Below are 14,764 nucleotides of genomic sequence, written 5' to 3' on the forward strand. Positions count from 1 at the left end.
AGCCGTGGCATATGTCAACAGGCAGGGAGGAACCAGGAGTGCAGCTGCCATGGATATAGCAGCTCAAATATTGGTTTGGGCAGAGCTATATGTTCCGGCAATATCTGCAGTTTTCATCCCAGGAATAGAAAACTGGGAGGAGTACTATCTAAGTCGAATCCAGATGACGCCGGGGGAGTGGTCACTCCACGCAGAGGTCTTCCAGTCTCTGGTTCAGAAGTGGGGTCTTCCGGACATAGATCTCATGGCCTCCAGGCACAACAGGAAAGTTCCAGGGTTTTGCGCAAGGGCAAGAGATCCCCTAGCGGTGGCAGTGGATGTCATGACTGTCATGGGAGTTCAGGATGGGATACCTGTTTCCTCGCGTCCTCAAACGGGTAAGGCAGGGCGGTCTGCCAGTAATACTAGTAGCTCCCTCTTGGCCGCGCTGAGTGTGGTACGCAGACATATTGTCTATGGCGGCAGGACCAGGGGTCCACCTTCCATATCGAGACAACCTTCTTCTGCAGTGTCCATTCCAGCACCAGAATTTACCTCAGCTCAGTTTAACGGCATGGCTGTTGAAGCCAGCCTCTGGAGGTCTAGAGGGTTTTCTTCCAGTGTAGTTAACACTATGATGTTAGCTAGGAAACCTGTTTCATCTCGCATCTATCATAGGATTTGGAAGGCCTACATTAGGTGGTGCGAAAACAGGTCATGCAATTCGTCTACTTTTCGTATTCCTCGCTTGTTAGCTTTTCTTCAGGAGGGTCTGGAAGCAGGTCTCAGATTAGGTTCCCTAAAGGTACAGGTATCGGCACTTTTAGTATTTTTTCATATGAAATTAGCTGATTTGCCAGATATTAGAACTTTTCTCCAGGGAGTCTTGCACATACAGCCTCCTTATGTACCTCCTCCTACAGCTCCATGGGATCTCAACATGGTACTGGATATGCTCAAGGGGCCTCCATTTGAGCGAGGCAGATTTAAAGTGGTTGACCTGGAAGGTCCTCTTTCTTTTGGCTATCGCATCAGCTCGTAGGGTTTCTGAATTAGGAGCCTTGTCCTGTCGAGAACCTTATTTGGTTTTCCACGAGGACAGAGCGGTGTTAAGGACCCTTCCTTCTTTTGTCCCTAAAGTAGTGCCGGCTTTCCATCTTAACCAGGAAATTGTAGTTCCGGTTTTCTCATCTTCTTCTCATTCAGATAGACAATCTATGGATAAGTTAGATGTTGTTAGGGCTCTCCGCATTTATGTCAAAAGAACTTCCCAGATTAGACGTACTGACTCTCTGTTTGTCGTTTATGACGCTAATAAGAGAGGCTGGCCAGCCTCAAAACAATCCATCGTAAGATGGATTACGTCTACCATCAGACAAGCATATATAAAGGCTAACCGTCCTGTGCCGGAGAGACTTACAGCTCATTCCACCAGATCGGTAGGGGCTTTGTTGGCAGCAAGGAATGGAGCTTCTGCAGACCAGCCACCTGGTCCACTGTCCACACCTTTACAAAATTTTATCAGTTTAATGTTTTTGCATCAGCTGATGCAGATTTCGCTCGTAGTGCATTACGAGCGGGATTTTCAGAGTAGTCCCACCCTTAGGGGGCTGCTTTAGAACGTCCCCATGGTAAGCAGTGTCCCCCAGACCGGATGAAAGAGAAAAGAGGATTTATGTACTTACGTTAAATCCGTTTCTCTGATTCCGTCTGGGGGACACTGCGATCCCTCCCTTATGTTTTTCTTCTGTGTGCTCTTGTTTGACTGCCCTTTTTATCCTTGGGCTTTTTAAAACTAACTGAACAGGAACAGGCAGGGGGATTGTAGAGGGGAGGGGTCTGTCAGCAGTACTAAAGTTTAACTAGTTAGGTGCCAACTCCCAAGCTCCCCTCAACAACCCCATGGTAAGCAGTGTCCCCTAGACGGAATCAGAGAAACGGATTTAACATAAGTACATAAATCCTCTTTTTAATATAGGAACCTTAGACATTTATAATAAATATGGAAACTTAAAACAAAATATGGATGGCAATGATTTAAACACTGACACAGAAAAGCTGCTCAACAGGCTTAACAGCTGTAAATGGTATAAATGTAATAAGAAGACAATCAAATGGACATGGAGACTAAGATTCTAACCTGCTAACACTGCGAGATTTCCTAACAGAAGTATGGCTCTTTGATGGACTCTTCGACCTCTTATCCTTTCTTCTTTTATCATTTTTCTCCTTTATCTTATCTTTTTCCCTAAATTTACTTCTGTCCTTGTCTCTTTTCTTATCTCTGTAAAAATAAACATTGAAAAATTGTTTAACAAATGAAAAGTAAAGAGATTCACACAAACAATTGCCTGCCAGATTGGTTTAAACCCAAAGACTTTACCCTGATGAGGTCCACCACTCTTCACAACCACTGGAAAACCTAATCATCAAGATATTTTTAACGATATTAAGAGTGTGGTGCTTTTATTTTTTTAAACTTCTACATGCAATAAAAATGAATTGACTGGACCTATCTCGATATTACTTTGCTTCTAAAATAGCATAGGGTGTACCTTACCAAATGTTTGAAATTAGTCTGCAGCTCCATCTAGTGTACTTCAAAAAAAAGTACATTCAAAATATTTTTTGGACATAAAAATGAAATCTCTATGTCTATATTGAAACATTCTTTCATTTGAAATTACAAAGTCAAATTTTTTTTCCCCCTAAACAACAATTAACTTGTCTGTATAAAAAAAAAAAAAGAAAAAAAAAAAAAAAAAAAAAGAAAGTGCACAGTAGGACCCTGTAAAACAAGTTGCTTGTATGAGGTGATCCTCATATCTAGGTGTGTTTTGCCTTCACCGAAGTTCTGAATTCCATCATGGAACACTTTCAAAATGAGCCTTGTGATACGAGTGGGAGGAGCCTGCATCGTAAATAAGAACAGACAGAATTCCATGACCCATGGTACTTCCTGCTTTTAGCAAAACACGCCTAAAAGTTAATTCCACTCTGTATCCAAGCACATGGTACTTCTTACCTTCGCAAATGAAGTCTAAAATTAATTTCATTTCTGCATTTACCTAAGCCCAAACTGCATAAACTCCTATCAAACTGTCATGAATGTTCTCCATCACAAATTTGTGACATCTGGCCTTCCACTATATCCCCCACTTAAATTTAAATTATAGGAGATTTTTTAAGGCAAGAACGTATATATCAAAAGCGGCTAATGCCATTATAATATAGTAATAATCCCACTGCAATCTCCATAATCTCACTGTTCCAAATACCTTGAGCGCGATCTGCTTTTTGACTTGTGTTGATCTTTTGATCTAGAACGTTTCTTATGAGGACTTTTGGATTTCCGGCACTCTTTATGTTTCGACCTGGACCTATTACGTGATCTGCTTCTGTAAAGGGCACAAACAGAAATCAATGTTAGTTACTTAACTTACTTTCATGTGGTTAAAAAACAACAAACACAAAAAACAACTTAACTTTTCCACTGCAGTCTGAAGGATACAGTAAGTGGGGATGCCATGAAGCCACTTATTAGAGAAAGAATGGAATACTTATAGAAAAATATCACAAAGGCAAAGTATGATGCAGCTGTAACTTTGACACAAACTTTGTGAATATGGTCAGATAAAAATCTATTTTTTCTTTGTGAGGGAAAGTAAAGATGAATAAAGAGGTTTGCCTTACAATTCTGCATCTCAGTGATGTGTGCATCCTTGATGCTTGAGGTAAGCGACCACACTATTCATTTAATGGACAGGGGACAAATGAGCATGTCCGCAACAAGGAAACAGACCTTAATTTGAGAATAATCACATGGTGAATTTGGTATCACGTCACCATTCCCATTCCAGAAATGCAAGAGAAAAACAAAAAACAAAAAGACGTCTCCAAAAGACATGAAAACCTACAATTCATCATGAAATAATATTTTTTTTTTGTGGAGATAATTTTAGTGGACAGTAGAGATATGTTATATACCTTCAGCAAATTAAATTGCTTTCTAGGACCTGCAAGTGATACTATGATTAGTCTCTGTTGTTGAAACCATGGAGGCTTCCACCTTCATGAAGATGGATTAAAACAGAAGCAAACAATCACTGTATAGATTTCCTAGGATTCTTTAAGACAATGTTGAACTGAAAGACCTATAACTACTGATGTAACAAACTAATAACCTAACTTTGTCACTCCAGAACACAAATGGTTAATTGAATGTGCTGCATTTACATAGTGTGACTGGATCACTTGTAAATAACTTATGGTATAAATTTATTTAAAGGAAATAGTGCAGGGCGCTTATTTATATAATTGCAAATGTACTTATTTTTGCTAGTGTGTGTATGTTGGTAGAGGAAATATCTATTTCCGAGACAAAGGGAGGAAATTCGTTTTGTGATTTAACTTTACTAGAGGAAATGCATTATTTCTGAGGTATATACCTGATGCAATAAGCATTTGTTGAGGAAGTATTTTGTGTATTTTGGTAGGGAAATGACGGGTTTCGGGTTTTGTAACTTTCCTTAGGGAATCTGTATTCTGCAACTGTCTGAAGAAAGGACCCATGTTAATCTCATGTTAATAAGTCCTTTTGATGTGTGAGGGTCCAGCACCTGAAGGCACCTGGAAGCTTTAATTAGACTTGCTACTAGATTTTCTGCATCTAAAACAAGATGCAGGAAATCACAGCAAGTTTTAGAACATCACAGATAAGTGTAAATATTGTCAGCTTTGCATTGCATGTAAATCTATGTTTGGGTAAAGACATTGCATCCAGATTCTAAAAATAGCTCAGACCTCATGGGGCTGGCTTACCCCGTGAGGCTGTGTCCAAAAAATGTATAAAAAGCACTGTCTTTTACGCCTGGTCTCTTAGGCTTTATGTACATAAAGTGGGCAAATTATTGCTACTAAATCATATTACCGGGACACTAACATTTCCTTAGATTTAGCGGACCGATGCGGGCTTGCGATGGGACAGTTCCACCAATACTAGATTAGACATTATCACCAAAAGGTCATAGTCCAGTTATCATCTAGGTCGCCCACTGTGTTTAAGAATCTATGCCTTTCAGGACCATCTTCAAAAGATCTCATTTCCACACTATACAATACTTTACTTCCCATCTCCACAGAGGTCAAGGACCGATTCCAGACGCAGAGGGAGACGGACTTGGGAATGCCTCTAAATCCAGAAGGGTGGTCAGACATTTACGAGTGGACAGCGTATTAAGGAAATGCTAATAAATTGCTCCATAGATGGTACTATGTCCCCTCTAGGCTTCACATTATGTATCCACAAATAAACCCCACATGTTGGAGAAACTGTGGCCACGATGGCACCTTTATGCATATTTGGTGGGACTGCCCCAGGATACGCCCGTACTGGCTAATGGTTCTCACACTAGCTACAGCAGTCCTCAACACCCCCCCCCCCTCCCCATACCCTGACCCTAAGCATGTGCTATTGCCCTTGCCTCTCCCAAATCTCCCTAAACATACCCATAAGCTCCTTCGACATAATTAGTGCAGCTACCTGTCAAATAGCTGCCTCTTGGAAAAATCCTACACCCCCTAAACGTCAAATGGTCCATGGTCGGGTTTGGCATACCTACCAGATGGAGCACATAAACAGTGTGCTGAGGGCTCCTCCGTATCTTTTCAGGAGGTTTGGTCTCCATACCACAATCAACCCCTGCTCCAATTCTAACAGAGACCGATTCTTTATTGGAACTATCAGATTAGACTACTCTTTCTTGCTAAATGCGTGAACACCCTCTCCATTCCCATAGCCCTTCCAACTCTTCCCCCCCCCCCTTACCCTGCACCATTCCTTATCCCCATCTCTTTTCTTCGACTTTGTTTATATAGTTCAAAAATAAAAACAACATCTTCGTGGTACTAGGTTAAAGCACTGTGAGAGAGTGCTGTATATTCTGTTTATTTATATATGTGTGTATCTCGCTAACGTACCTTTTCAAGAATTTTTGTAACATTGTTCAAGATAAGATGTTATTAATAAAACGTACTTTATAAAAAAAAGAAGAAAAAAAATCGTTCTTTTTGTTCCATCTGGCCTGCTCACTGGTACCTACAACCAGGCTGAGCAAATAAACATCACTTGCTTCAAAGACCTGCTTGGAAACTTCTCTATCCCTGTGGACTACAGATTAGACCCAAATCTAATCCGTTCCTGGCTGTTTCTGAGGTTTGGACCCAGCTTTCCGGTACCACCGCTCTACCCGCTACCCAGCAGCTCTGGCCAGTGTAATAGGCCAGGGAGGATCCATCCACAGCAATCCTGATCCATAGGAAGAGGCCAGGGCTACCAGCCCAGGTACACCAGTAACGGGTTACACTAGCAGCGTCATTTACCCAGAAGAAACCCGGTACTGGATGCCGGTAAGGAGTCCAGTGGTGGCAGCATTTGGAAACCCCTCCTCCTGCGGTTAGAGGGCCCCATTTGGAAAAACGAAAGGAAACAATGGCAAAGCCCAGCCGGTTTCCAGCAACAGCAGACAGGGTGGCATAGGCGGTCCATCCTGTCAGATTTCTGGTGGCAAGCGGTGGGATAACCCCAGGCGGCTTTTCATGCAACAGGCAGGAGAGCCGAGCTATTCAGGAGAGGAATAACAGCCAAGAGAACGCACAGGATGTCTAAGTACAGTAAAATGTCCAAGGTGAACTTCGAGATACTGTGATAAGTAAAGAAGTTAGAAATTCCTTACACAGCGACAAGTAGCTAAATGAAAAAGGCGCTGAAGGCCTGGGATGCGCAGTATGGGTCAGCAGATGAGGAAGCTGCCAGTGACCAGGAGACTAATGCCAAACCTAGCAGCACCTGCAGTGACATCCCAGAACACAGCACTTGTTATCAGCGACAGTCACCTCCCACAGAGTGAACCAGTGATGCAAGTTCAACAGTGTGATGAGGGTAGCTGTTCTGTACTTTGTCTCCCAGGGGTACCTGGGAGACAAAACAACTGAGGTGGAGTGGTTGCTTATCACCAAGTTGTGGGGCAATCAGTGGGCATCGCCTCCTGCAGCGGCCTGTGAACAGTCATCTGCTGCGCCAAGATTGGGCTCTCTCCACTTTACCAAATTTGATGACACTTATGAGATATTGATGAACATTTGCAGGTGTTCGAAATGTCTTGTAGCCTCCATGACTTGCCCAAACAGGAGTGGGTAAAGTATTTGGCTCCCACGCTACAAGGTTGCGCAGTGTAAGCTCATCGTGGAGTGGCCCTAGAGGACTGCGCAGACTACGACATGGTAAAACGGCCCCTCCTTAAGCGCTATGTTATTACCCCGGAGACCTACCAGCAGAAGTTTCGGGACTTGGCTAAAGCACCCATATCACCCATGAGAAATTTGCCAACCAGCTGCGAAAGTTGGCAATAAGATGGATTAATGGATCTGACGCCAAGTCCTGGGAAGTATTAGCGGACTTAATTTGCAGTAATTTCACAGCCGATGTGCGCCGGAGGTGAAGGAGTATTGAACCGTAGCCCAGCAACCCTGCAAAAAGCGGCCCAGTTGGCGGATCAGTATGTGGCAGTGAGACCACACTGGCAGAAGTGCCAGGTTAACAGCCAACCCCAAAGTACTGTACAATCAGGGGAACACCCCTCTTCTACTCATTCCCAAAAGTACCTAACCCTTTGGTTACCATTCGCCAGCCACCACCCCCGTCCTGTCCCTGGGAGTTATCAAAGACCACTGGATCCCAGTGCTACATCTGCGGGAGAACCGGTCATTTAAGGATGGACTGTCCCAAAGCCCCAGCACCACAGAATCGTGCCCCTAATCAGAGTCCTGGGGCGGGGCTGACTTGCTTAACTGGCAAAGGTGAGCCATTACAGACTGTTTCCATCCCTGCCAGCCCTATGGTGTGTGGCATGTCTGAAAGTGACTCAGTGGACAGAGTCACCTGTGTGTCCAAAAGATCCCCCAAAAACATGTTAAGGAACCTGCAGCCGGTCCAAATGGGATGCTTGCAAGGAGAAGGACCGAGAGACTCAGGGGCATCTATAACTGTAGTGAGCCCCTATCTTACTGATCCTGCTGCAGTGTTAGCAAAGTTAGCGTGGTAGATGGACTGGAGAAGGAAGTGCCTGTAGCAAGGGTGTATCTGGACTGGGGAGATGGCCAAGAGTTGCAAGATGTTGCTGTTATGAATGGCCTCCCAACTGACATGATCTTGGGCAATGATGTTGGGGGTGAAATTGTGACCGTATTTCTCAAGTCTATTACCCGAAGCCAAGCTGCCAAGCTACAGTCTTCAGGATCTACACCTGCACAAACCAGCCCAGATGAAAAGACCACAGGTGCTAGAAAACAGCCATCACCAGCAACCACAGCTTCAGCCAGCCCAGAGGAAAAGACCATAGGAAACAGCCAGCCCTTTGCCTCTGAAAAAACTACGTCCCCTAGCAACGCAGAGGATGTTGTCTCTTGCCAACCTGATCTTGTGGGGGTGCCCGGTGATACTCCTTGTCCCTAGCAGTATGCCAGCTCCAGCGGTGGGGATAGCTGACCACAGTGACCTCCCTTTAACTGACCCTAGTCACCCCAACATAGACCCCCCCTGCAGCATATCTTGACTTAGACGATAGTGAGGGCCACAGGGAAGAGATCAGGGCAGCTCAGGTCTCTGATGCTTCGCTGGAAGGCATGAGGTGCAAGGCTGGTAGCAGCCTTCCAGCAATGGAGGTGGGGAGTGTGACCTGGCGTAAAGTGTTGTTGTACCATGCAGCTAGGAAGGTAGATGGAGATAGACCAGTCCAGAAACAAGCTCAACTGGTGGTACCACAGGGGTTTCGCGCGCAACTGATGTCAGTTTATCTACGAGAACCCTATGGCTGGACACCAGGGGAGAGACCGAACACTGAAGCGCCTGACAGAACTTTTTCTGTCCGACAATGTCGGATGACGTCAGGGCCTACTGTAAGTCCTGTGATGTGTGTCAGCGTCTTGGACTCCCCTCAGGTCCATACCAATAGTTGGGGAACCTTTTCAGCGAGTGCCTGTGTCCAGTATCTCAGGGAAGAGGTGCATCCTCACCGTGGTGGACTACGCTATCCGGTATCTAGAGGCTGTAGCTCTGTCCTCCATAACTGTGGAAAAGGTAGTGGGTGCGCTGCTAGGGGTAGTTAGCAGAGTAGGGTTCCCTAGCGAGATCCTAACTGATCAAGGGACACAGTTCATGAGTGAACGGGTTCAGTGTCTCTGTGCAAATTGCGGCAACTCCGCACTGCCCCCTACCTTCCCCAGACTAAACAACTGTGTGAGTAGTTCAATGGCAGTCTGAAGCACATGCTACGGGCATTTGTAACTTCAGGAGGGGGGGCTGGGAACGCTACCTGCTGCACCTCCTGTTTGCTTATCGCAAGGTGCCACCGGAGTCTACCGTTTTCTCCCCCTTTGTACTACTATATGGCAGCAGAGTCCGTGGACCTCTTGACCTGTTTCGGGAGACTTCGAGAATCTCATGGGGCTTGCGCAGGCTAACCTAGCGGAAGCGCAGGCAAAACAGAAGACTTGATATGATCAGGGCGCACGTGCCACAGTGTTTTAGGAAGGGCAGACGGTTCTTGCTCTGATGCCCACGCGACAGAACAAGCTCTAGGCTGTCTGGGCTGGACCGTACACGGTCTCAAAACGCCTGAGTGACATCACCTAAGTGGTGTCATTTGATAACGACAGTAGGCGGCAGCGGACCTACCACATAAATATGTTGAAGGCATACCACGAGCGTGTGGCGTCAGTAGCAGCAGTTTGCTGCTTACCAACTGAGGAACCAGGAAATGACCCACTACCTGACCTCCTTGCGGAGGCTAGAGGTGAAGGTAGTGTAGAGGAAGTGGACTGGGATGAGCAGTTGAGTGGCTCAACTTGAGTGCCCGCAAGAGGGAGCAGCTTGAGGCAGTGCTGCGGCCATCTGCGACTCAGTTCAGTAGGAAGCGCGGTCAGACTTCCTTAGTGATGCACCATGTGGGCACTGATGAGCATAGGCCAGTTAGGCAACCCGCTTGTCAGGTCTCACCAGAGGCCAAGGAAAATATATACAAGGAGGTACAGGAGGCTTGAGCTAGGGGTGATCCAGCCATCGCATAGTCCATGGGAATCCTCCGTTGTATTGGTTCGCAAAAAGGACAAGACAACGCAAGTTTGCGTAGACTAGCGCCGGTTGAACGAGGTGACTGTCTGATGCCTATTCCCTGCCCCGAATTGACGCTCTGTTAGCTGGAGCAAAGTATATTTCCACCTTTGACTTGAGCAAGGGGTAATGGCAGATACCGCTGACCCCCGAGGCTAAGGATTGGTTGGCATTCATCACCCCATTTAGCCTGTTTAAGTTGATGCCATTTGGGATGAAGAATGCCCCAGCCACCTTTCAGTGTGTGGTTGATTACCTGCTGGAAGGGTGTAAAGGCTTTGCTCAGGCGTACTTGGATGACATTGCCATTTTCAGTAAATCCAGGGAGGATCATCTAAAACATGTAGGACAAGTGTTTGTCAGACCTGCTCACTGAATTTTCTCCATCAGAGCAGACAAGTGTCAAATGGGGATGTCAGAGGTGCAGTACCTGGGTCAACGCGTGTGTGTGTGGGGGAGGTATGGTTAAGCCAGAACAAGCTAAGGTAGAGGCAAATCGAGACTGGCCCCAGCCCACAACCTAAAGACAAGTACTGGCCTTCTTAGGGACCTCAGGGTACTGCAGATGTATCGTCCCAGACTTTAGCACTGTAGCGAAGCCCCTGACAGATCTCACTAAGAAGAAGTGTGAGTGATAGAGTGATTTATGGGACTATACAATTTCATTTGAAAATTTTTATATTTTAGATTAAGCCTATAAGGAGTGTTTAAAATTAATTAATATTTGATGTTTGAAGTAGCACCTAATTTTTCTTCTTTTTTATATATGTTATTTTATGTGGAGGTGATTGACAGTGATTTGGAAAGGACCAAGTCTCCGCATTGCGCCTGAATATTCCTATTTTTCATTTGTTCATTATTGCTTTTAATTTGGATTGCAACCCAGGTGACATAAAATTGTTGAAGAATTCCAATGTTGAGAGTGGGAAATGGATTTCCAATAATTGGTAATTCATCTGTGGGACCTCCAATAACTGATTCATGTCTGTATACCACCTGGATTGTTAACTGCCTGGACACTCCCTGCTGAACTGTTTCTCACACTTATTCAGGCCTGCTTCAGTATTATGACTTGGTGATTCCTCTTATGCTGCTTGGATTCCCACTTTTAATCCACACTGTTGCTCCACTTAGCTTGAACTTTGAACTGGCTCCCTCTTGTCCTGTGGACTTGTATAACCAGCTCAGTGCACCTTGTATTATGCCTTATGTTATACTATTGCCTTCCAATCATGCCTGATGTCACTGTCTCATCTGTTTTTTCTAAACACACCCTTCTGGTATCTCTGCTGTCCTTACTGCTTCCTATTCCCCGATTCATACTGTACATCTCTTCTTCCTCTTTTCTCTCCTTCTACCTTTGCACTCTCATTTTACTCGCCTCTTGTGCTCTCACCATGTCCTCACTCCACTTGTAAGCCCTTACCATTCTTGATTTCTGAATTCTTTCAACTGTCTATTCCAGACCTTCTCTAGCTTTATCATGATTTGCTCCTCTTTCACATCTGTGGTCTCCTTCTATCCCCCTTCTTCCCATGTCCAACCTTTCCAAATTCTTCCTCCTCCTCACTCCCCCCTCTCACTTCCCATCCCCCCCCTATTTCACTCCTCTCTTCGGTGCCTCTGGGCCCCTGATCTAACACGTTGCCCCCTCTTCCATCTTTTCCTCTCTCCTCCCTTTCCCAACTCACACCCTTTCCCTCTTGTCCCCTTCGCTGCTCTTCTCTCAACGTCAGTCTGCTCCTACCTACCCACCTCCCTCTCTTTCCCCCCAGCTTATTTTCTCACTCACGTCACTCCTACCTTCTGCCTCTCCCATTCATAAACCCCCTTATCTGCCCCATCTTCACTCCTCCCCTACCTCTTGCTCCCCTGCCCCTCGTCTCCAGTCTGCTGACAAATCCCCTCTTCCTTTCATTCCCCTCGCTCCATATCATACTATCATACTCACCCTTGCAGACGAGCAACCCCAACAATCGCATACATATCTTTCCTCTTCCCTCTCTTCCACTTTCCTGTGGTCTACAGATCAGTCTAACAAATTGACCTCTATCCATGATCTCTTTATCTCTAGATCCTTCGACCTGCTTGCCATCACTGAAACCTGGCTATCCCCTGAGGACACTACCTCTCCAGCTGCTCTCTCTTATGGGGGCTTTATCCTTCTCCACACACCCAGACCGGCAAGGCTGGTGGCGTCGACATACTTCTCTCCTCCTGCTGTTCTTTCGGGTTCTTCCCCCGGAACCCTCACTCTCTTTTTCCTCCTTTGAGGTACACTCTATCCGCCTATTCCACCCAGCCCACCTCCGTGTTGCGGTTATATACTGCCCTACCGGTCCTGTCTCCCAATTTCTTGATCACTTTTCCACCTGGCTCCCTCACTTTCTCTCCTCTGACCTTCCCTCCCTCATCTTGGGGAACTTTAATATCCCTATAGACAATCCCTCAGACCCTGCTGCCTCCATAATTCTCTCCCTCTCCTCCTCCCTTGGTCTCTCTCAATGGACCTCCTCTCCCTTCCACCGCAGTGGCCACTCCCTAGAGCTGTTTTTTTCACACCTTGGTACTGTCTCTGACCTCATTAATTCACCTTTTCCTCTCTTGGACCACCATCTCCTCTCTTTTAGCATCTCTCCACCCCTCTCATCGTCCCCGTCCCCCAAGGTTACTCTCACCAGGTGTAATCTTGACAGTTGATCCTACCACTTTCTCCTCCTCCCTGGGCTCGCTCCTCTCCCCCATCACCAACCACTCTTTCTTGTCCGGATGAGGCTGTCTCCTTTTACAATCGCACTCTAACCGCTGCACTTGACTCTGTCGCTCCGGCTGTCACTGTCAAGCTTCGTCGGTCCCTGCCGCAACTGTGGCACACTAAACTTACCCGCTATCTTCAACAATGCTCCAGCAGTGCAGAACGGCTTTGGAGAAAGTCACGCACTCATGCTGACTTCCTCCACTTCAAGTTCATGTTTGCCTCTTACAGTTCGGCCCTATCCCTCTCTAAACAATCTTTCTTTAAAGCTCTCATTTCTTCCCAATCCTCCAACCCCTGTCGGCTTTTTGCCACTTTCAACTCCCTCCCTCTCTCCCACTCCCCCCCCCCACACTCTCTGCTGTCGACTTTGCTACCCACTTCACCTCCAAGATTGAGTCTATAGGTCATGACATCTCCCAGCAGTCCCTTCTCACCCCACCCTCTCCCCCCTCCATGCCCATTCTGTCACCCTTCTCACCCTCCTCTGCTGCTGCTGTCTCCTTTCTCCCCTCCAGCTAGCTCACCCTCCTCTTCCTTCACTCCAGTATCTGCAGATGAAGTCCATACCTTTCTCTCTTCATCTACCCCCTCCACTTGCACACAGGACCCAATCCCCTCTCACCTCCTCCGCTCCCTCTCTCTTGAAGCCTGCTCCCACCTTGCACACCACCTCAACCTCTCCCTCTCCTCTGGAATCTTCACCTCCTCTTTTAAACATGCTCTTGTCTCCCCCATACTCAAGAAACCGTCCCTTGATCCCGCCTCTCTCTAATTACCGCCACTCCTTGACCCGCTCCAATCTGGTTTTTGCCCCCTCCACTCCACTGAAACTGCCCTCACTGAGGTCACTAATGACCTTCTCCTCGTTAAATCCAATAGACACTACTCCCTTCTTATGCTTCTTGACCTCTCTGCTGCCTTCGATACCGTTGACCACGCACTCCTTTTGCAAACTCTCAAAACTATAGGCCTATGTGACACTGTCCGCTCCTGGTTTTCCTCTTACCTCACCAACCGCTCCTTTTCAGGCTCTACTCATGATTCTACATCACTCCCTCTTCCCCTACCTGTTGGCGTTCCACAAGGCTCCGTTTTTGGCCCCCTGCTTTTCTCCCTCTACACCTCCTCCCTTGGTGTCCTCATCCGCTCCTTTGGCCTCCAGTACCACCTCTATGCTGATGATACCCAAATTTATCTTTCTTAATTTCTCCTCCTGTCTCTCGGCCATCTCATCTTGGATGTCGCAACGCTTCCTTAAACTCAATATTTCCAAGACCGAGCTTATAGTCTTCCCCCCTTCCAGGACTCTCCCACCTCCCCCCCTCTCTATTTCTGTTAACACTACCCTCGTTTCTGTCCCCCAAATTCAATGCCTTGGGGGTCATCCTTGATTGCTCCCTCTCATTCAAGCCTCACATCCTCTCAAAATCCTGATAACTACATCTTCGGAATATATCTATGATACGTCCCTTTCTCACCACAGAAGCCACGATAACCCTTGCTCACTCACTTGTTATCTCTCGCCTTGACTACTGTAACCTCCTTCTCTCTGGCTTACCCGATTCTCACCTTGACCCTCTTAAGTCTATCCTCAATGCTGCTGCCCGCCTCATTTTTCTCCCGCCGCTCTGTATCTGCAGTCTCCCTCCAACAGTCACTACATTAGGTCCCCATACCCTACAGAATTTAATTTAAACTCCTTACCCTCACCTTTAAAGCTCTTAGTCAATCTTCCCCTCCCTACATCTCCAATCTCATCTCTACCTACACTCCTACCCTCCCCCTCCGCTCTGCCTGTGACCGCCGCCTCACTACTTCACTGATCACCTCCTCTCACTCTTGTCTTCAGGACTTTGCCC

At 46.5% G+C, this 14,764-nt stretch overlaps 1 protein-coding gene across 5 annotated transcripts in view; it reads right to left on the reverse strand.

The window, feature by feature from the left end:
• Nucleotides 1-14,764, reverse strand: part of SREK1 (splicing regulatory glutamic acid and lysine rich protein 1) — a 62,567-nt gene that overhangs the window by 16,458 nt on the left and 31,345 nt on the right. For all 5 annotated transcript variants that reach the window (XM_075182668.1, XM_075182653.1, XM_075182660.1 and 2 more), the window contains exons 9-10: nucleotides 3,258-3,377; nucleotides 2,120-2,263 (exon numbers count right to left, since the gene is read on the reverse strand). In XM_075182668.1, the coding sequence (XP_075038769.1) occupies nucleotides 2,120-2,263; nucleotides 3,258-3,377 (264 nt within the window). The remainder of the gene's footprint in view (nucleotides 1-2,119; nucleotides 2,264-3,257; nucleotides 3,378-14,764) is intronic.

Source organism: Mixophyes fleayi, chromosome 1, assembly GCF_038048845.1.
Source record: "Mixophyes fleayi isolate aMixFle1 chromosome 1, aMixFle1.hap1, whole genome shotgun sequence".
Taxonomy (NCBI): domain Eukaryota; kingdom Metazoa; phylum Chordata; class Amphibia; order Anura; family Limnodynastidae; genus Mixophyes; species Mixophyes fleayi.